Source organism: Caretta caretta, chromosome 5 (assembly GCF_965140235.1).
Source record: "Caretta caretta isolate rCarCar2 chromosome 5, rCarCar1.hap1, whole genome shotgun sequence".
Classification (NCBI taxonomy): domain Eukaryota; kingdom Metazoa; phylum Chordata; order Testudines; family Cheloniidae; genus Caretta; species Caretta caretta.
This window is the reverse complement of record NC_134210.1, coordinates 41,893,635-41,916,160: the sequence shown is the minus strand read 5'-3', so window position 1 is coordinate 41,916,160 and position 22,526 is coordinate 41,893,635. Positions and strand designations below refer to the sequence as shown.

Sequence of the window (22,526 nt, the reverse complement as noted above, 5' to 3'; positions counted from 1 at the left end):
GGAAGCCAGGCCCAGTCCTGTGGGACAGGAGCTGCCCTTATAGAGTAAGTGTGGGGTGGGCTCGCTCCTTCACTCCCCTCCTCGCCAGGCAGCGATTAGGGTTGCAGTGTCAAGGTGGAGGGTGGCTGCTGCAGGTGACGGTGAGTGCTCCTTGGTGGGGTGAGAAGGTGGCAGTGGTGAGATTTATGTATATTGTATTTACAGCAATAATTGAATTTTCATGCCTGTGACTTTACACATCATTTCCCCTCTAAACAGTGACCTTTTTTAAATTTACCATGACTGCTTCATGATTTTTGCTATAGAAGTGCTGTGACAAATCTGCAGCCCGAATCATAACTGAGATTTTAAATCCTTTCTTTATTTACAAGCTCAGATTGCCCTACGCTGCCACCACCAACCATTTTAAACAAAGAACAGGGAAAGAGACCACTTGGAGACGTCTTCCCCCCCCAAAATATCCCCCCAAGCCCTACACCCCCTTTCCTGGGGAAGGCTTGATAATAATCCTCACCAATTGGTACAGGTGAACACAGACCCAAACCCTTGGATCTTAAGAACAATGAAAATCAATCAGGTTCTTAAAAGAAGAATTTTAATTAAAGAAAAGGTAAAAGAATCACCTCTGTAAAATCAGGATGGTAAATACCTAACAGGGTAATCAGATTCAAAACATAGAGAATCCCTCTAGGCAAAACCTTAAGTTACAAAAAGACACAAAAACAGGAATATACATTCCCTCCAGCACAGTTTATTTTACCAGCCATTAAACAAAAGAAAATATAACGCATTTTCTAGCTAGATTACTTACTAACTTAACAGGAGTTGGAAGGCTTGCATTTCTGATCTGTTCTCGGCAAAAGCATCACATAGCCAGACAGAACCCTTTGTGTCGTCCCCGTCCCCCCCGCCTCCTCCAGATTTGAAAGTATCTTGTCCCCTCATTGGTCATTTTGGGTCAAGTGCCAGCAAGGTTACCTTAGCTTCTTAACCCTTTACAGGTGAAAGGGTTTTGCCTCTGGCCAGGAGGGATTTTATAGCACTGTATACAGAAAGATGGTTACCCTTCCCTTTATATTTATGACACAGGTACTCACCGATCCACTAGTAGTACTGCACAGCAGGTTATCTTATGACACTACATATCACTATGGGCAGTGCATGGCATACACCCAGATCACTAAAAATACACTTAATACTAAAACTATACTGAACGTAATTAGAAAAGGAGTACTTGTGGCACCTTAGAGACTAACAAATTTATTTGAGCATGAGCTTTCGTGAGCTAATAAATTTGTTAGTCTCTAAGGTGTCACAAGTACTCCTTTTTTTTTTGCGAATACAGACTAACACGGCTGCTACTCTGAAAACTGAACATAATTAATCTTTCTTTGATGATTCAGAAGGCACTTCAGGATCTTGCAGTGCCTCAGGGTCATCATTATCAACATCAATTATCCTCGTAGATGTAAAAGGTGTAGGAGATGGGGCTGAATCTGTAATGACTCTATGACACACCCTGGAAGCTTCTTTTTTGAATAAGTCCCTTATATCAGCTTGCTTACTGGTCTTCTTCCTCTTGTGCATAAAAGGAGAGTGCAGAATGTGCAGCTGCATAACCTCCTGGGCAGTATTCTAGTCCTGGTTACTAGATTGAAGATTTGTATTGGGAGATATCAGAAATGTCAGTTAATAGAGGTTTCTGGTTGATAAAGTGCCAGGTAACACAGCTTTTACTGTATCTAGTTACTGTATTTAAATTAGAGATTTGAGGTTTCATATAGACTTTGTTTTGCTTTTCCCCCACCCCTGAAATGGGTTATATTTTACATTTCTTTCAACCACAGATATAACTAGAAATGACTGCAAACTGATGTGTTGTTCAACAAGTGCTTGGATCTTTTCTAATACTCGTTTAAGTACACCCTGATTCTGAATAGCCTCTTGTAAGGTGGTGATTAGCCCATCACCTTGCAGGCTCACATAATGCATATAATTCAAATAAACAAGCATTATTTTCCACATAATACTGCAATATTAAATATTTTAATACGTTTATTAAAGAGATAGTTTGGGAATTTCAAAATCTTTTAAAACAATTTAAATTACAATTAACAATCCTGTTACTAATTTTACCTTTGACTTTTAAAAAGAAAAATTCAATTTATTTTCATCATGCTGTTCTTTTCTTTTTCTTTTCTTTTTTGTACTTTGGATTTGACAATGAAGAGAAACTATTCAGTTCTACTTGTTTCTAGTTAATTTATACTCAGTTTAGGTTCCAAATTCTCCGGGGATTGCATAATCTTGCAATGCCTCAGAGTGCTGAAAATTTAAACTGTTTTCACGTAAATTAAAAAAAGATTCACAATGACATTTCTATTAGTATTAGATTTTACAAAATTCATCTCCAAGCACTAAACCTTAATTTTGGATTTGAACTACCTGTTGTTATTGTTCCTTTAAAATCACCTGAAGTGTGGAAAATGTTATGACTATTAGCTGCAATTATACAAGCAGGGATATTTGTAGGGAAATCTAACATTCAAGGGTCTAAGCCGATTGCCTGCTCAGGTCAAAAGAACTAAAATTGGGGTACTTAGTGTGATCATCAACCAGTTGATATATTGAAATGCTTTTTTTCTAATACACAGCTATCAAATAGCGATAGTGACACCATTGAACGAAGATGGCAAGAAACAAGTCTAAAATACATTAAGCAGCAGCAGGAGGAAAAAAGACATTTCTACGAAGTCTTATTCCTATAGCTTATGTCATGTAATATCAAATGAAAAAAATGTTATTCTACTGAATTATAGCAACGTTGCACCAATTGCCCACATACCAAATGCCATATCAAAAAAACATATCATTTATGATTTGTCTACCTATTGTGACCTGGTCAGGGAGGGGAAGTTATTCAAGGCTGGCTTATAAGATTTTCCTGTGTGAATGCACTGGTCCAATTTCTATTGGGGCTTTGAGAAATACAAACAGGGAAGCAACACAGTGGCTTCCCAGGTTTAAGAACATCTAGGTCAGGGGTGGGCAAACTACGGCCCACAGGCCAAATCCAGCCCGCCAGCTGTTTTAATCCGGCCCTTGAGCTCCCACTGGGGAGCGGGGTCTGGGGCTTGCTCCGCTCCGGCGGTCCAGCCGGGGAGCAGGGTTGAGGGCCGCTCCACACGCCTCCCGGAAGCAGTAGCTGTCAGAGTTCCTTCCCCACTCTGAACTCTAGGGTACAGATGTGGGGACCCGCCTGAAAGACCCCCTAAACTTATTTCTACCAGCTTAGGGTAAAACCTCCCCAAGGCACAAACTCTTTGCCCTTGGAGGGTATGCTGCCACCACCAAGTGATTTAACAAAGAATCAGGGAAAGGACCACTTGGAGTTCCGATTCCCCCAAAATATTCCCCCAAGCCCTTACACCCCCTTTCCTGGGGAGGCTTGAGAATGATATCAGAACCAATTGGTTACAAAGTGATCACAGACCCAAACCCCTACTTCTTAGGACCATAGAGAAATCAGTCAGGCTCTCAAAAGAAACAGAACTTTATTAGAAAGAAAAAAGGTAAAAGAAGCACCTTTGTAAAATTAGAAGGGAAGCTAATCTCACAGGGCAATCAGATTTAAAACACAGAGGATTTCCCTCTGGGCAAAAACTTTAAAGTTACAAAAAGAAAATCAGGAATACACCTTCCTCTCAGCACAGAGAAAATCAAAAGCCAAAACAAAAGTAAACTAATGCATTTCCTTGCTAGTGCTTACTAATTCTAATGGAGTTGGATTGCTTGCTTTCTTGATCTCTCTCCGGCAAGCACACAGAACAGAGAAACAAAAGCCTTCCTCCCCCCCTCCCCCCCGCCCCGATTTGAAAGTATCTTGTCCCCTTTTGGTCAGGTGCCAGACAGGTTACCTGAGCTTCTTAATCCTTTATAGGTAAAAGGATATTGTGCCTCTGGCCAGGAGGGATTTTATAGTACTGTATACAGGAAAGTTGTTACCCTTCCCTTTATATTTATGACAGTAGCATTGCCCTCCTTCGGCTCCCATGCATTGGAGCAACCATGGGGCTCCGCTCTGCGCTGTGCCCCCACCCCAAGCGCTGCCCCCGAAGCTCCCATTGGCCAGGAACTGCAGACAATGGGAGCTGCAGGGGCCGTGCCTGCAGGCAGGGCAGCACGCCTCCGTGTAGGAGCTGGAGAAAGGACATGCTGCTGCTTCCGGGAACCGCTCGAGGTAAGCACTGCCCAGAGCCTGCACCCCCTCTCCCCACGCCCCAACCCCTTGCCCCAGGCCTAATCCCCCTCACGCCCTCCGAACCCCTAGATCCCAGCCCGGAGCACCCTCCTACACCCCGAACTCTTCATATCCAGCCCCACCCCAGAGCCTGCTCCTCCAGCCAGAGCCCTCCCCCCTTCTCCCTCCTGCACCCTGAACTGCTCATTTCTGGCTCAACCCTGGAGCCCACATCCCCAAACAGAGCCCTCACCCCCTCCCACACACCAACCCTAATTTTGTGAGCATTCATGGCCAACCATACAATTTCTATTCCAAGATGTGGCCTTCAGGCCAAAAGGTTTGCCCACCCCTGATCTAGGTACACACTGGAAGGACAATGGGGCCCAGCTGTTAGCTTCAATGATCCTGTATCCTTTTCCCAACATGCTGTAAATCTTGTTTTGCAATGCTGAGATCTACTAGATTAAAGGACTACAAACTGTTAAAAAGGTTATTGATTTCTGGAATGGTAGGGGCACTTGCCAAGAAGCTGTCTGTCTAAAGGGACATGCTGACAGAGTGAAAGGCTCTATGGGTGTGTCTAAAGGAATTGGGCCTTCACAGATCCAGGTAGGCATTAAGGAGAAGCAAGTATTGTGTTTAGGCTTGTTTTTCAAGATACATTTTTTCTTAAATGTTTTTGTATGAATTAAATGATTCTGTGCTTTAAGAAGGCTGTTTGGTTGCTGATTATTTAGGCTACGTTTGTCACAGAGATCATGGAAGTCACTGAATCTGTGACTTCCAAAGACCTCTGTGACATTCTCTGCTTCAGCCCCAGGGCTCTGGGACTCTGGAGCTGGCAGCCAGCAGGGCCCTGGCAGGGTTCTCGGGACAGCAGGGTCAGGCAGCCCCCTGCAAGGTTCCAGTGACAGGTGACAGACTCCTAAGGGGGCCCTCCTCAGAGTTCCAGTGATGGGCGACAGCCTCGCGAGGAGGGAGGGGGATGCCTCGGGCGAGCGGCTGGGGGTGTCCAGTTTTCTCTTTGGGAAGTATGGTCACCCTACAGCTCCCAGCTGCTGTGGGCTGAGGGGGCGCCCCCTGGCAGCTGAAAGTTGCTGTGGGAGGAGGGGGAAACCCTCAGGTCCCCGCCACCATGGAAACCATGGAGCTGCAGCAGCAGAAGTCATAAAGAGGTCATGGCTTCCGTGAATTTTTGTTTATGGCCCGTGACCCGTCCGTGACTTTTACTAAAAATAACCGTGACAAAATCTTAGCCTTACTGATTACCAACGTTGGTCTAGATGTGCAGTCTCTGAGCCTAACTCAGATCTGCTGAGATAATCACAGTTGATTACATAGGAGCCTGCAACCCAATAACTGTCAGAGTGGGAGAATCATGTGATTTCCATCCCAAGTAGAACGTGATGGTCACAGACCCTGAGAAGGTGAGCTCCAAGAGAACAGGAAGGATCAAAAGTGCCAGTTCACCTGGTAACTGCGACATCTACCATTATATATATATATATATATATATATATATATATATATATATATATATATATATATATATATCAAACTGTGTACCGTCTTAGTAATTTTCCTATGCATCCACCTACAACGGTCATATAAAAGAAATGTCTCTACTGCAGAATTAGATCACAACATATGTTACTAGTAATTCTAGGTACATCAAAATAGATGATCTGAATGTTTTCTTCATACTTTCTATTATCAAGGATTATTATTTGTTACTTGTGTTACCGTAGCACCTAGCAGGATGAACTGACCACAACATGTTATCTTGACATTATCTAACTGTTTCAATATTGTGCTTCACTTAATTAAGCATTAATCAACATTTCTTCTTTGACTGGAACATATTCATGTTTAACTTCTTTCATGTAGTAGCATCTTTGTTTTAATCTTGGGCTCAGTAATCCTGCCATGGACTTCTGAATGTTATTAAATCTTTCAAAGTCAATGGACACATCATTCCAATAAACATTTGATCACAATTCTTTGATATTAGCATAAGGAACAGACCACCAAGATAGTATTATAGTTTGCATGGCCTATTTTTCATTTATCTATTTTTAAATTCTATATCAAATTCTAAGATCTGAGACAAGAGTATAAAGGGAGGAGCTGTCCTGCCCATCCTTCTGTTCCTTTGTACCAAGCTCTGAGATGATAGACTCCGATGCACTGGGGATGGAGGGTGGGTCATGTAAGGGACATATGCAATACATCTTGAAGAACAACAGTTACAAGAAGGTGACTCATTTTTCTTCAAGTGATTTTGCATATGTCCATTATTAGGTGACTCCCAAGAAGTTTCCATTTGAGGTGGGTTAAGAGTCTCATTGTAAGAAGAACTACAGAACTACTTTTTTACATTCTCATCTTCCTTTAATGAGGTAGTAATCACATAATATCTAGCAAAGGTGTGGGCCATGTTGCTATTCTGCACATGTCCCACAACAGAGACATTTCCCACCAAACCATAGAGGCTGAATGTGCTTGTGATAGGTATGACAATATCCTGGGCAAATCTTATGGAGTTAAGTTAAACTACTAAATTAAGTTTAATATTTTTAGAGTTCATTATATTGTAAATGCAAATGTCTGTATACTATTGTTGGATTTTATATAGCTTCTTTAAGGAGGAAGGATTAATGCAATTTCTGTGAGATAATGAGAACTTCAAAAGACTATGCTGAACAATATAGCAGACACAATTGATCTTTTATGACAATATGTGTGAAGTGGAATTTGTAGGTAGTACGGGGGAAGAGGAGATTGCAAAACCCCACCTACAAACTCATCCTTTGAAGCTTTGACCTGAGGAGGGAGCCTTTTGTCTGATGATCACTTGTTACACGAGGACAGTTCAAAGATTCAATCTGAATTCTCCAGGGACCAATAGACTTAAAAAGGACTATTGAATAAATAGGCTTAGTTTAAGATGACACAGACTCTTCTTGCTGATCCAGCAAATGGACAGGACTTCTGGTCCACAAAGGGCTGCAATATTAGGAAAGCATTGGAAAGAGCTGGGCTACTGAGGCCCCATAAGATAGCATTCTAGTTCTAAGCTGAGGCTGTTATGAACTTGTGACCACAAAAGGCCACACGGGAGGACAGGTTTGAAGGACTTGCTTGCCAGAGCCCATGTTGAAGCTAGTTGGGTGGATCTCTGGAAAGCTTAATAGCATGCATGTAGATTATTTTATTGTTTATAGTATGTTTTCTCTGTAATGCTTTTAAATATGCTCGCACAGGAAGTGCTGTGTGGCAACTTACAACTGTTGGCTATTAGTTTCAGAAAAGAAGGCAAGAGAAGCCTACTTAGGGAGCTTGTCTTTTGTGGGAATAACACAGTGAAGGCAGGGAATTGGTAGAGCCTGGAAATACAAGAGTCAGGAGGGAGAGAGAGGTAGGTCTCCATCCAAGAAAGGCAATACCTAGGAAGCCAGAAACCTGAGAGTGAATGCCCTTGCTGTACCACTAAGGGGAAATTCAGGAGCAGTTGCCCTGAACTGTGACAGTGTTCTGGTTGGATACACAGAGCTTTTCTGAATGCCCTTGATCTTGTAACACATGACAAAACAACTGGTCCACTTGGACAGTCTTTGCACTGTTACAGGATGCCCCTTCATTTGTTCCACAAAAAAACCATTGTTCTTTCCAGATAAAAAACTAGTACTCGGCAAACATCCAAATTGTGAAGCTTTTGTTCATCTTTATGAGAATGTGCTTTTGGAAAGAAGACCATAAAATATATTGATTGATTGAGGTGGAAATCAGATACTGCTTTGGAAAGAAACATAGGGTATAGCCTATGCTGTACCTTCCCCTAGTAAAAACCATGTATGAAGGATCAGTCACCAGAGCATGCAGCTTCTCGCTGAGGTGATGGCTATTAGAAAGGAAAACTTTGCTGAGATGTGTAACAACCAGCTGGTGGCCAGTGGTTCAAAAGGGGGACCCATGAGGGCAGAGTTCAAATCCCACTGTGGAGCAGGGACAATCTTTCCAGGCCTTTAAGGAATATGATGGTCATAGAGTTAGAAAATACAGTCCAATCCATAACACAAGGATGAAAACACCAAAATTGCAGCCAGATGCACGTTGATAGAGCTGAATGCCAAACCTGATTCTGATGAATGTAACAAAATAATCCAATATCTTTTGAATTATAGATTGCATAGGAGACACATTGTGGGTAGCCATCTAGATAGAGAACTGCTTCTACTTACTAAAGATAAGTAGCCCCGGTGGATAGTTCCCTACCATTAAGTAGGACATTCTGCACTGCTTCCAAAAAGTGTGCCGCCTCTAGTATTATTCACTGAGAAACCAGGCTGTGAGGTGTAGTGACCGAAGGTTTGGGTGCAACATCTGCCCATGATTCTGGGATACCAGGTCCTTCTCTAAAGGCAGGGCTAAGGGTTCACTGATGGACAACCTGTGCAGGCCAAGAACCACAGCTATGTTGCCCAGGCTAGTGCTTTCTCTAGCACACACACAGGCAGGGCCACACCAAACTGCAGAACAAAACACACGCTGAGATCAGTTCTGGGAAGGCTCAGCTTAAGGGACTTGCCCCAGCACTCAGGTGTCCACCTCCCTTGGAGTGAAGACCCAAAGATATATTATGAAATCTGTCTCCTCCCTCAATATGAAGGAAGGTTTGCACGGCCTCTTACCCGCCACCCCCTTCAATTATGAATTGTACACATGGGGTTATGCTATAAATAAGAACACACGGGAAGGGAGGGTGAGTGGGCATTAATAGCATGTGCACATAAGCTCACAGTACAAATTACTACTGGGCACTGATTAACCTAGGTTCATAGCAAATCTTATCACAGATCTCTAAAGGTCACCTGGGGTATATAAAGATCCAAATCTTAACCCATTGTTTTCACAAGAGAAAGTATAAGCTGCTAAGTAAACTGCACAGAGATAAAAAGCCTAAAAAAGCTGCTCAATTATTGGTGTTATGTTAACTTTGTGATTTGATTATTGATTGTGCTCATGCAAAGATGTGACCAATTGCTGGATCTTAAATTATTTTTTTAACTAATTCTAATATGTATTACTGTTAACTCCTTGATTTGACTAATGATGTACACTGTAATCAATCCAGTTTTCATGTTGTTTAGTACTTCAGGGAAATGTAAGAAATTAGTTAACATTTTAATTGTTTATGCTCTTAAATAAAAGTTATAAAAATCCACCAAATTGGTTTTCACTGACCAAATAGCAATAAGATAAAAGCAACATTAGCTATAGGGACTTGAATTAAATATTAATAGAGCATTTGACTCAAGTCTTGGAAACCCTACTGTTGTTATTACAGTAGGCACAGAGCAAGCCTTCTGTCCCCAGGAAGGAGAAAAGTGTCTGAGAGGGACTTAAGACTGTGGCCTGCCCTTGAATAGAGAAGGGAGCATTTCCTCTTTTTGGTTCATCCACCAATTCAGGGATGATAGAACCTTATCTTAGATGCATACTAGTGTGTCCAGATGCATCTGAGGGTGGTACAGTAACTTGAGATGCAGGCTGGCATGGAGGGTAGGGTGTCACATAAATACACACTGCCATATGCCCCAGGAGCCTGAGGGAATTCTTCACTGGGGTTCAGAGATGGTCCTTGAAAGATGCATAGAGGTTTCATAAAGCTAGAAGCCTCAGAGCAGCAGAAAAGCTCTGGCTAGGGTTGAGTCCAGGACTGCCCTGATAAAATGTATTCTCTGGAGGATTGTGGGGATCAATTTCTCTTTGTTCACTGCCAGACTTAAGCATGAAAATACATGAAACATTCAATGGATATTTCTCTCTTCTGGCTGATGAGAGTGAAACACTGCCTTTCATAGGATGAAAACCCTCATCAGAGATGAGAGGCTGTGGTTTTCTCCTTCTACAAGCCTATGGAAGGTGCTGTAACCAGGGTGGATTGACACATGGAAACACGCACCCCTCAAGTCATGGGCAGCATACCAATCTCCCAGATCTAACAAAGGGATAGTAGTTGTGAGGGAAACCATATGGAAACACACCTTCGTGATGTTCTTGTTCAATTTCCAAAGGTCCAAAATGAGCCCAACACCTCTGCTTGCTTTGGGTATTAGGAAGTAGCAGAAGTAGAACCCTCTGCCCTGGTACTGAGGGGGCACTTCTTCTCTGGCTCCCAAAGAACGTAGAGTCTGCTCTTCTTGTCTTAGTACAGACTCATGAGATGGGTTCCTGATGAGGGACAGGGAAGGCAGATGTGAAGGGTGGAGAACACAGGAACTGCAGGGCATATCCACAATTCTACCATGCTTAGTATCCACTTGTCTGAAGTGATGGCCTGCCATGAACTTAGCAAATGTGACAATCTGCCCCCAAAGAAGGAATGATTTTCAGTGAGATCCAGTATGGTCATTATGCTGTCCTTAATGGGGGAGTTAAACAGCCTGCTATGTGGCACATGGTGGAAACACTAGAGGTGAATGGCTGGGGTCTCCTCTTTTCCTACTTGTGCTCACACCTATACCAATCCGCCTCTCTAGGTATGTAAAACTGCTGCCTCAGAAGAAATTGAGAGCAAAATTTTGTTCTTTTCATGACTGGTGTAAAGAGACCTAGGGATTTCAGCACTACCCTTGAATCTTTAGCGCATGCGTAGCTTTGTCTGTCTTTGAGAAAAATAATGCCCAGCCCTCAAAGGGGAGCTCTTCAGTGGTGTGTTTTACCTAAGATTCCCCAGTGACTGAAGCCATGATGAGCGGCGCCTGGTTACTGTCATTGCCATGACAGGCAGCTGCATCTGCCGCAGCCAGAGAAGCCTACAGCACAAACATTGGAACCAGCTGACCTTCCACAAGAAGAGACTGGAATTGAATGTTGGAGTCATCTGGCAGCTTGCTGAGGAATCTGGCCAACTCATCCCAACTGGAAAAATTATAATAGGCCAAAAGGGCTTGATGATTCACAATGAATAGCTGTAAGCCTGCAGCTGAATCTTCCTGCCAAAAAGGTCCATTTTTTTGTATTCTTGTTTTTGGGAGACACTTTTGCTCTTTCTTGGCAATGTATTTCATTTGCTGCTCCCACTGCCAGTGAGCCTAAAACTATTCGTGCCCTTGCAGAGGAACTTGGTATTGGCATTCTCTGTGCTTTGCCACTGGTGCAATAAATGATGGGGTTTGTCATATGGGTTTTATAGGCTGCATAACTGCACCATTTATAGGGAGAGCAACTTTCCCTGACACAGCTAGGTGTAAAATGTGCATGAGTTTGTGGGGATTTTTCTCCAAAAACTCTGTATCCCTAGAGATGTAGCCATCCTTTTCAGCAGCATCTGGTAGGACTTAAAATCATCTGGTACCAGAGAAGATGATTTTCATACTAGGGCCTCACCTGGTGAAGAGGACAATGCGATCAGAGGAGGCAGGTTAGAACCCACCTGAAGCTGGACTTTCACTATTGACGCTGGAGGCCTGTCTGAAGCCGGCAGCAAACATTGCTGACCCTCGGTGTCTGACAGAACCTCAGTACTGACATCAAGTGGTCTATTGGTACTGCATTGAGAAACTTCCTCCATCAGGGATTTGTTTCTGTTGTGTACTGGTTGCCAGGTACGGACTTTGGATGGTCTTTTGGTATCAGGGAGACTTCCCTCCTTAGGAATTGATTTCTGTAGTACAGAGGCTCTAGATGCTGGAGGCATTCCCCACAGTAACCAGTAGGACCAATGATAGGACTAGTGTGGTGCCAAAGGACAATTGTTTCTAGACCTGAATGGAATTTTTTGATGACATCAGGGGCTTCCAAGCTATTGGTACCATGCGCTGCAGCAGAGTAGTTACTGTTAGTCTTGGAGCTGGCACTGAGATTGCTGGAAGTAGTACCAGAAGTTGCTGGTGCCATAAAAGATCCTGATGTGGGAGTCAATGTATGCACCACATGTGACAGGTCTGGCAGGGCACTGTCAGCCTGAATAATCAGCAAGGCTGGTACTGAGAGGCTTAGGAGATCCTTCACAGCTGTGTATGCCTCTGAGGCAATCACTATTGAAATGAGCCTGTGCCTGGCTTGGAACAGAGGTGAGGGCTCCAACATCTGTGCCAAGAAAGTAGTCTGTCTTGACGGCCCTGGAGTCAACAGCTCTGACCTCGTCAAGCCACTAGTATATGGCTGTGACAGATATAATATCCTGCAATATCCTGGACAAACCTTATGGGATTAAGTTAAACCTTACTGAATCAAATATTTTAGGAGTCCACTGTATTAAAACTACAAAAGTTTATGTACTATAATAGGATTGTATGGAATTTCTTTAGGAGAGAAACCATCTCTGGTAACTATTAGGAACGCCGGAGGACTTTTTGGGACAATACGTGTGAAATGAATTTCCTAGGAGAAACTTGGGTGAAGGGAATGCAAACGACCCACCTCCGAATCCATCGTTTTGAAGCTGAACCTTGAGCAGAAAACCACTCTCTGGCTGATTACCTATTCACGGTCTCTTCAAAGCCCCAAACTGGATAAATGAGTGACTTACAGAATCATGAGGGTTCTTGTTATGAGCAAAGGGTGTTATGAACCTGAATCTATGAAAACACTTGGGTGGGGGTTTTTGAAGGACTGCTCACATGCCAGAACTGATGTTGGAGTTGGGGTGATCTCTGGTAAGCTTATTAACACACATGTAGGTTCTTTTATTGTTTCTAAGGTGTTTTCTCTTCAATGCTTTCACTTTAAGACTATAACGTGCTTTCTTAGAAAGAGCTGTGTGGCAATTACACTGTGTACCATCTCTGAAGAGAAGGCAAATGAGGGCTCCTTACGCAGCCTGTCTTTTGCTGCAGGTTTCACAGTATAGTCAGGGGACTGTACAGCTTGGAAATGCCCAGTCAGAAGGAAGAGAGATGGGTGTCTTCAAGAGAGCCAATGGCTGGGTAGCTGGAAGCCTAGAGTGGGGGCCCTTGCTGGACCTTAGGGGAGAAATACAGGTGCAGTTGTCCTGAAATGTGACAGCAGCTCCAGGGAGGAGTAGGCTGAAGGGCGTGTACTACTTTTGATACCTGAGTGGCTAGCCTCCGAGGTTGAGTCCCCCCACACCAAGGACTCTGATGTGGAAGTCATTCTCTGCTTTGGCAGTTGCGGATATCCCAAGCATTTGTGCCTCTTTGAGGTATGGCAAAGAGGATCTCTTCCCATCTCTATCCTCAGATAAGGCCAGGAGAGCACTCCTGGAGAGGAAGGAACTCTCTCTTGTTGAGAGTACCAATGGCCTCCAAGAGGAAAAACCTGGATTGTTCTCTCTGCTCCTTAGTTCTTGTCTTGGGAAATCAAACACCTGTCCCTGATGTGACCCTCACCTAAGCACTTCAGGCTATGAGAGTGAGGGCCAGTCACCAGCATCAGTTTGTGACTCTTGGAGAAGAGTTTGAAGCCAGGGGACATTGGAATAGTCTCCCACAGCACCAGGCAGAGTCCACTGCTACCAACAATGGATATTATGGTGTGCACGCCTAGTGATGAGCTGCCAAAATCTTAACAATGGGTTTCCTCCTCACCCCACGAGGGGGTCATTGCCCACCCCTGCCCCCCGGGACTCCTGCCCCATCCAACCCCCCCATGTTCCTTGACGCCCCCCCAGGACCCCTGTCCCATCCACCCCCCTCCCCTGTCCCCGACTGCCCCCAGAACCGGGCAGGAGGGTCTTGTGGGCCACCATAGTGGGTGCCCACCCCACCCCTAAGAGCCAGAGCACCTGCCGGGGGGCGAGGTGGGGAGTCCCGGCAGTGCTTACCTGGGGCAGCTCCCAGGAAGCATCCGGCAGGTCCCTCTGGCTCCTAGGGGCAGGGGAGCATAGCTGGGGGGGAGCAGGGGGAGCTGCCACTCCCCCACTGATCACATCAAAAGTGGCGCCTTAGGCGCCGACTCCCTGGGTGCTCCGGGACTGGAGCGCCCATGGGGAAAATTCGGTAGGAGCTCCCCACGCCCGGCCCCAGCTCACCTCCGCTCCGCCTCCTCCCCTGAACCCACTGCCCCGCTCTGTTTTTCCGCGCACCCTCCCCCCGGCTTCCCGCGAATCAGCTGTTCGGCAGCAAGCTGGGGAGGGCAGAGAAGCAGGCCGCGGCTTCCCGCTCAGGCCGAGGGTGGCGGAGGTGAGCTGGGGCGGGGAGTGGTTCCCCTGCGTGCCCCCCAGGGTTTCCTGCTGCGGCGCGGGCGGCCCTCCTCACGCCCCCCGGCCCCAGCTCACCTCCGCCTCCCTGGGCCTGAGCAGGAAGCCACCGCTGGCTTCTCAGCTTGCCCCGGCTTCCTGCATGAACAGCTGATTCGCGGGAAGCCGCGGGGAGGGGGCAGAAGCAGACCGGGGCGGCGCGTTCAGGGGAGAAGGTGGAGCGGAGGTGAGCTGGGGCCGGGGGTGGGGCGGGGAGCTGCCGGTGCTTTTTTTCCCCTTGGGTGCTCCAGGGCTGGAGCACCCGTGGAGTCGGCGCCTAAGGCGCCACTTTTGGCCGGTTAAATTTAAAAGCCCTTTTAGAACCGGTTGTCCCTCGCGGAACAACCGGTTCTAAAAGGGCTTCTAAATTTAACAACCGGTTCTAGCGAACCGGTGCAAACCGGCTCCAGCTCACCACTGTGCACGTCCCATTACAGCCCTCCCTTGTGCCAAAGCATGATGTTTCAGGAATCTGCATCTCTAGTGCCACCTGCAGATCATCTGTCTTTGTGCACTATTCACCCCTCTAACTGAAACACATCTGAAGTCCAACCTCTTTTGGGGCAACGAAAGCTCGAACTATTAATCAAAGTCTCTCAACAAATCTACCTCTCTCTGGTCTCTGTCTTCAATCTCCTTACGCTATTCTGGAGTCTTCTCCAGCTCTGAAGCTGAGTACTGGCTCCTCAGAATGAGTCTCTCTGAAGGCTCTGCTCTTTTGCAGATTCTGGCTCAGGCTTCTTCACTGGAGTCCCTTTGGGTTCTCCTTTTCAGACTGAGCCCTCTCCCCTTTTATGAGGAACGGGTATCTGTTTAGTTATCACCTGATGTCTTCCAGTCCCACCCATCTGGTTGAGAAACAAGTAATCAGGTACATATGACACCTGTCATAATTAATTAGCTATTAAACCCTTTCCAGCCTGTGATTGGGTTACAGTGGACAATTGGCAAAGAAAAAGAAAAGAAGGACAAAAGAAAGAGCTCAAAGACCTGAAAATGAGTACCAACTGACAACAAGAATAACTGACAAAAAGAAACTAACTAAAAATGGTTTGTTTGCTGAAGGAACAAACAGACGACATGCTTTGACCACCAGCCATGGTCAGTAAGAAGGAACTGAAGGATGGGTGGGGAGGCTCCATTCTTTATATCCTCGGCTCAGAGCACGAGAATACTAGGGTAGAGGTGAGCCCCCCAGTACAGGTACTACTAAAGAAAACTCTCCAGCACCTGTGCATAAGATGTACACAACCTAGTCTAATGGACATACGCAATCACTCAAAGAAGAATGAACAGATTCAGGGGTGGCAACGGAACTGGATTCATGTTATATCAAATGTTCTTCCAGTTAAATTTTGCCACAACAGTGGTTTCAGCTCAACAAAATCATTATAGCAAAGAAAAATGTTAAGGATACAACAAAACACATATTTTTCATTAACTTTGCCAGAGCAATCTGTGCAGCTGCAGATATTTTCTATGGTCCCTATTCTGCAAGGTACTTAAGCAATTGATTTTACACATGTGAATAGTCCCACTGAAATCATTAGAAGAAGAATAGAATATCAGGGTTGGAAGGGACCTCAGGAGGTCATCTAGTCCAACCCCCTGCTCAAAGCAGGACCAATCCCCAACTAAATCATCCCAGCCAGGGCTTTGTCAAGCCTGATCTTAAAAACCTCAAAGGAAGGAGATTTCACCACCACCCTAGATAATGCATTCCAGTGCTTCACCACCCTCCTAGTGAAAAAGGTTTCCTAATATCCAACCGAAACCTCCTGCACTGCAACTTGAGACCATTACTCCTTGTTCTGTCATTCATAGGAGTTGTAGCAGTTTGAAGTCAATGGAGCTATTAACATGCTTAAAGTTAGGCACCTGCCTATTATCTTGCTGTATTACAGGTTGTAACAGATATATCTTTGTTAGGGAATACAGTAATATAGGGTAACAGCAATGGAAATTTCAGCTGCAGCAGCTCTCCAATCAATGTATATCATGGAACAAACATACAAATAAATTTGTTTGATACAGTACAGAATGCCATTTTATATTTTATTTATACACTTGTATACTTTTGTTGCTCCTATTGTAAATTTTTAAGGAATATTTTTTTTCTTATAGAGTATCCAATTCAGCAATCTGGTTTAAATTCATCCACATGAAACCCAATAATCCTAGATGTTGAAGATGAGAAACTAACTAAAACATTTACAGTTACCACCTTCTATGATATGTGCTTACCTTCCTCTTTTTCTTTAGATTTTGTAGAATTTTCTTCTCTCTTTTGCTTTGCTTCTAGTAGTTCACGTTTCAGCTGGCGTACTTCTTTGCGTAGTTCTTCACTGCAAAGAGAACAATATTTACATGAGTCTAATCTTCTAAGAATGTAAAGCCACTCAGGAGAAACAGAGTCAAAGCTAATGGGCAGTAAATCTCTGATGTAAACAAAGGGAATGTATTGCCTCACTCTTGTTAAGTTTGGTATGAAGAACTTGGCTTAAAAGTCAATTGGAACGTTAAAAAAGCTCTTCTTTACATTAGCAAAGACGACAAAAGAATATGATAAATGGTTTCTTTTCAGAGCCCATTAGAAATATGTCAAACGCACGAGACAACCAGAACAGGGACCCTGCTTTTATACTTTGATTCATTAATTTAACATTGTATCATCCATAATACTTTACTACAAGAACCACACTTAAAGGAAATAAAAAGCAGAGGGATCTCAAAACAAACATAACGTTATCTTGTGAAATGCAATTTACTGAAGTGATAATTCTTCCAATCTAAGATTTCATATATGGACAGCAAATGGAGTTGATGAATCTGCATAACTATGATCCAATACCAGATTAAGTATTTTTAAAACTATATTTTGAGCGTTATGAACTTTACAAAACAATGAACATCTGAAAAAGGTAGAATGGAGAAAACCAAAAGGAATGAGACAGAACTTACATTAACACTGAGTGATGAGTTTGTTTTGTTACTTTATAATATGTTTTAAATGTTTTCTGCTGAACTTCCGTATTATGATCAGAATACTACTTGTTTTCTTTCAATTGCTTTTTCTAGGACAATTGTTTCTTTGGCTCATCAATTATTAATAAAATTATATAGATGAATTATTGACTATCCAAAGCTATCCCCCAAAAGTGTTTGTTCAATTCTTGCAAAAGACAATCACACTGTATGAAGAGATTGAGTTCCAAAATGAAGTCTGGTTAGTGATAGAAAAAGTGTGAAAGCCATGATTACTGATCATTATTTGAAGCTTTTTTGGTATTCTAATTTATATATTCTCTGTTTTGCTTTTTAAGTTGTAACTGATTTAGTGCTCATGAAAGTGACTGAATAGCAACACTGGCTAGAGCCGAGCATAATGCAGGAATGTGCTGTGCAAGCTTCCCCCCACAGTTCTGTCAGTGCACTTTAATTCTGATCTGTAATACCCTTGTTATTCCAGTCCTGGGCCTCTCGAGTCAAAACTTGGAATTATGTGCTGATTAATTCTTTTGATTTTTATTTTTAATCATATGTGTGAATGGGATGCTTGTGAAAAGCAGCCGAATAACTAGAATATGAAATCACTGATTTATTTACAGAAAAGGTATAGCATGGTCAGGAACAGTGCAAACTCTGCCTTATTGTTTGAAGGGACCACTTAGGGTTAGAGGACAGTCTCATCTCTATGCTCATTCAATCCTTCACTTCTGTAAGATACTTCTGTTATTTCACTTTGCTAACAGGTGCAGGAACACTTCAAGTAGCCGCAGGTTAATTCTTGCTGACTCACTTAGGCTTTTAATATTTACTCTGAATATAAAGGAGATTGACATATCCCCTAGAGAGAAAGCTTAGATCTGGGATGGACAGACCAAGGAAGGACCCCTAAGTCAGCTAAAACCGGGCCATCTTTAATAACGCCAGCAATCACTTCCTCCCCAGGGGCAGCTTCACACGATTTGCCATCTGGAGGTTCATCCACAGGACCTGGCTCAACTGCGTCCCACTGAACGGAGCTGTCTGCCATGGGAATCGGGACAAGCGATGCAGGAAGTATGGCTACACCAAGGAGATGCTACCCCACATCCTGTGTAGCTGCAAGCCCCATTCGAGAGCTTGGCAGCTGCGACACAACGTCATCCAAGATCGCCTGGCCAGAGCCATCCCACCACCTGTGGGGAAGGTTGCCATAAACTCCGCCATCCCCGGAATCAACAGCCAACTGCAACCGGACACGGTCATCACCAACGAGGACTGGAAGAAGATCATCATGGTGGACGTCACAGTGCCCTTCGAGAACAGGACCCCGGCCTTCCATAATGCCCGAGCTCGAAAGGTAGAGAAATATGCCCCTCGGGCCAAAATCTTGAGAGCAAAGGGTTACCAGGTCCAGACACATGCACTGATTGTTGGAGCCTTAGGCGCATGGGACCCCAGTAATGAGCAAGTTCTGAGAGAATGCGGAATCGGTCAACTCTACGCTTGGCTGATGCGGCAACTCATAGTGTCAGACGCAATCAGGTGCGTCGAGGGACGGCTACATAGAACACATCACCAATATTGGCAATAGCAGGGGGGGATGAGCTGGAGTGCCGATGAGAAGTGCAGTCAGGAAAGTAACAAATACTTTCCTCATGGATTGTATTTTCTAAATAGACAACCAACCTAATTCTCAATTACTGAGGGACAATCTCCACTCATTGATATATTTTGCTTTCTACAACCAAATCTCTGTACAACTTTTCATGAGTGATGTACCCGAGTATTCAGATTCCAATATCTAAACTGTATTGTTAAATCTATTCACCTAAATTTGGGTTATTGCTGATTATGTACTTACTAAGCACTATACACAGATGCACAGACACTGTTTTCCCAACCTATGTATTATATAATTTTTTTAACATTAGCTTTAATAAAAATTTTAAATTTGTGATCTCGACACTGTTTACTGGAAATTGGACAGAGACCAACATATTTCACATAGATCACCATGTAGCCAACTGGTAAGAATTTGCCTGACTACTGACCAGGGCTACATTTTAATCAGCTTCTAAAGGTGAAGAGTAGGTTTGTGATGTGCAAAAACATGGATTAGGATGAGCCTAAACAACTTAGTTTTTCACTTATAACCTGTGATAATGAAGGGGGGGGGGGAGAGTAAGATCCCTTTTATGGACCCAGCCAGCCAGTTAGCTATAAAATCCCTCTTAGTAGCTGTTCTCTACTTGCTATACCTGTAAAGGGTTTAAAAAAAACGTGAGTGGGCACCTGGCCAAAAGAGCCAATGGGAAGGTTAAAACTTTTTAAAATTAAAACAAGACTTCACCTTTGTCTGCCTGTTGTTGTTTTCCAGAGAGAGGGAACAGAGCTGTGATGCTGTAAGAAGCTTGGGGACAGGTATGAAAAATCATCAGATCACACCTAGACACTACTCATTTGAAACCCCAGATATGTAAGTACATCAGGAAATGTCTTGGAAGACGTGATTAGGTTTATCTCTTTTTTATTTCTTTATGGCTTGTGAACTCCTCTGTGCTAACCCCAAATGCTTTTGTTTTGCTTGTAACCTATAAACTGGACTCAAGAATGTTATTCTTGATGCTTAATCTTTGTAAGTTTTTTTAAAAAAACTAGCAATACCCTGAATTTCCACATGTATTTTCTTTCTTTTTGTTTTTAATAAAATTTATCTTTTTAAGAACACGATTGGATTTTTGTATCTTAAGAGGTTTGTGCATGTTGTTTAATTAGCTGGAGGCAACAGCTTATTTCCTTTGTTTTTCTTTCTCAGCTCTTCCCCGGAAGAGGGGTGAAAGGGCTTGAGGGTATGCGACAAGAAGGAATTCCCAAGTGTGCCTTCCTTAGTTCTCAAAGGGGTTTTGCACTTGAGTGGTGGCAGCATCTACCCATCCAAGGTCAGAGAAAAACTGTAACCTTGGGAGTTTAATACAAGCCTGGAGTGGCGAGTATTAATTTTTAGAGTCCTTGCGGGCCCCCACCTTCGGCACTTCAGCCTTGACGTAACCAAAGTCTGTATTTGAACCCAAGTCATTCTTTCATCTCAAAATGCTAAACCTTCAAGAAAACATATTGAGTCCCTGCTTTTATCAAGACTTAGACCTTCACTCAATTTAAAAAAAAAATCCTTAAAGTTCCTTAAAACTTCTCAAAACATTTCAGACTCAACTGTAGTTGTGTTGAGGACACAAGCTCTCCTACATGGGTTTTTCCCACATACTGGCTAGGAACACCGTCTGGATAGGAACTTCCACTCAGACACACTACTAGCTGATGTGATGGCAACCAGGAATGCCCCCTTCCACAACAAATACAGAAGGAAGCAAGTCGCCAACAGTTCGAAAGGGGGCACCATTAGTCTGGAGAGGACCAGATTAAGGTCCCATGCAGGCACAGGTTGTCAAGTCTGTGGATATAACCTTTCCAGGCCCTTGAGGAAACGCCCTACCATGGGGTTGGCGAACATGGAACGCCTCATCTCTCCCTGGCGGAAGGCCGAGATAGCAGTGAGGTGTACCCGGATGGATGACCCTGCCAGGCCCTGTTGTTTCAGGTGAAGGAGGTGCTCCAGGACAAGTGGTATATGCGCTTGGAGCGGAGGTGTGTGATGCTGGGCACACCAACAAGTGAACCTCTTCTACTTAACTAGATAAGTGGCCCTGGTGGATGGTTTTCTGCTGCTGAGCAGAAAAAATGGTTACTCACTTCTCATAACTGTTGTTCTTCGAGATGCATTTTTCATGTCCATTCCAATCAGGTGTACGCATGCATGGTGGCCGGAAGCAGCATCCGCTGGGCTGGTCTGGGCTCCCCCTGGAGTAGCAACTTCGTGGCGTTCAATATAGATCCCTGCCGACATGCCACCCCTTCAGTTCCTTCTAGCTGGCTACTCTGAAAGAGGGGTAGGAGGATGGGTATTGGAATGCACATGAACACCATCTCAAAGAACAATAGTTACGAGAAGTGAGTATCCGTTTTTTCTTCTTCAAGTGCTTGTTCATGTCCATTCCAACCAGGTGACTCTCAAGCCAAGTTCAGGAGGTGGGGTCGGAGCTGTCCACTGATTGGAGTACTGCTCGTCTGAAGGCTGCATCATCTCTGGCCTGCTGGGTAATTGCATAATGTGCGTCAAAAGTGTGTATGGAGGACCACGTCGCCGCTCTGCAGGTTTCCTGGTTAGGAACCTGAGCCAGGAATGCTGTAGATGAAGCCTGTGCAGTGATCGGAGGTGCGGGAACATCTGCCAGGTTTTAGCACTCACTGATTCAGGACACTATCCTTGACAAGATGCATTGGGATGAAACAGACTGTCTTTTCATTCTGTCCGCCACTGCCACAAACAACTGGACTGATTTTCTGAACTGTTTTGTTCTCTTGATGTAAAAGGCCAGCGCCCTGCGGACACCAAGAGAGTGGAGTCTCTGCTCCCTGCCACTGGAATATGGCTTATGGTAGAATACCAGGAGAAAGATATCCTGATGTCAAACTGCGATACAACCTTCAGGAGGAAAGCAGGGTGAAGCCTGAGCTGAACCTTGTCCTTGCCCAGGTGGAAGGCCGAGTTGGCAGCTAAGTGCACCCTTACAGAATACAACGAGAGACCCTCCTGCTTCAGATGGAGGAGATAGTCCAGAATGTGCGGCACTGAAGCTAGTATGGGGGCGAATGGTGCTGCGCCGACCAGACTGAAAATCTCTTCCACTTGGCAAGGTACATGGCTCTCGTAGAGGGTTTCCTACTGCCAAGGAGGACCTGTCTAATCTGGTATGACCAGGAAAGCTCCAACAATTTAACCATGGAGCTTCCATGCCATGAGATAGAGTGACTGCAGATTTGGGTGTTGGAAGATGTTCATGATCTTGTGTGAGAAGGTCCGCGGAGACCAGCAAGGTAATCAGGGCTCCCACAGACATGTCTAGGAGGGATGTGTACCAGTGCAGACAGGGCCAGGCTGGTGCTATCAGTATGACCCAAGCTCGATCTCTGTGGATCTTGAGCAGCACCTTGTGAATGAGTGGTATCGGTGGAAAGGCGTATAGGGTAGAACCT

At 44.3% G+C, this 22,526-nt stretch overlaps 1 protein-coding gene across 2 annotated transcripts in view; it reads right to left on the bottom strand.

Moving 5' to 3' along the window:
• CWC27 (CWC27 spliceosome associated cyclophilin) overlaps positions 1 to 22,526 on the bottom strand; it is a 237,114-nt gene that overhangs the window by 70,775 nt on the left and 143,813 nt on the right. The window contains exons 11-12 of one of the 2 annotated variants that reach the window (XM_048850912.2): positions 16,692 to 16,792; positions 1,533 to 1,648 (exon numbers count right to left, since the gene is read on the bottom strand). In XM_048850912.2, coding sequence (XP_048706869.1) covers positions 1,548 to 1,648; positions 16,692 to 16,792 — 202 coding nt within the window. In that variant the 3' untranslated portion in view covers positions 1,533 to 1,547. Of the gene's footprint in view, positions 1 to 1,532; positions 1,649 to 16,691; positions 16,793 to 22,526 lie in introns of those variants that run through there. The other variant, XM_048850911.2, reaches the window with a different exon arrangement.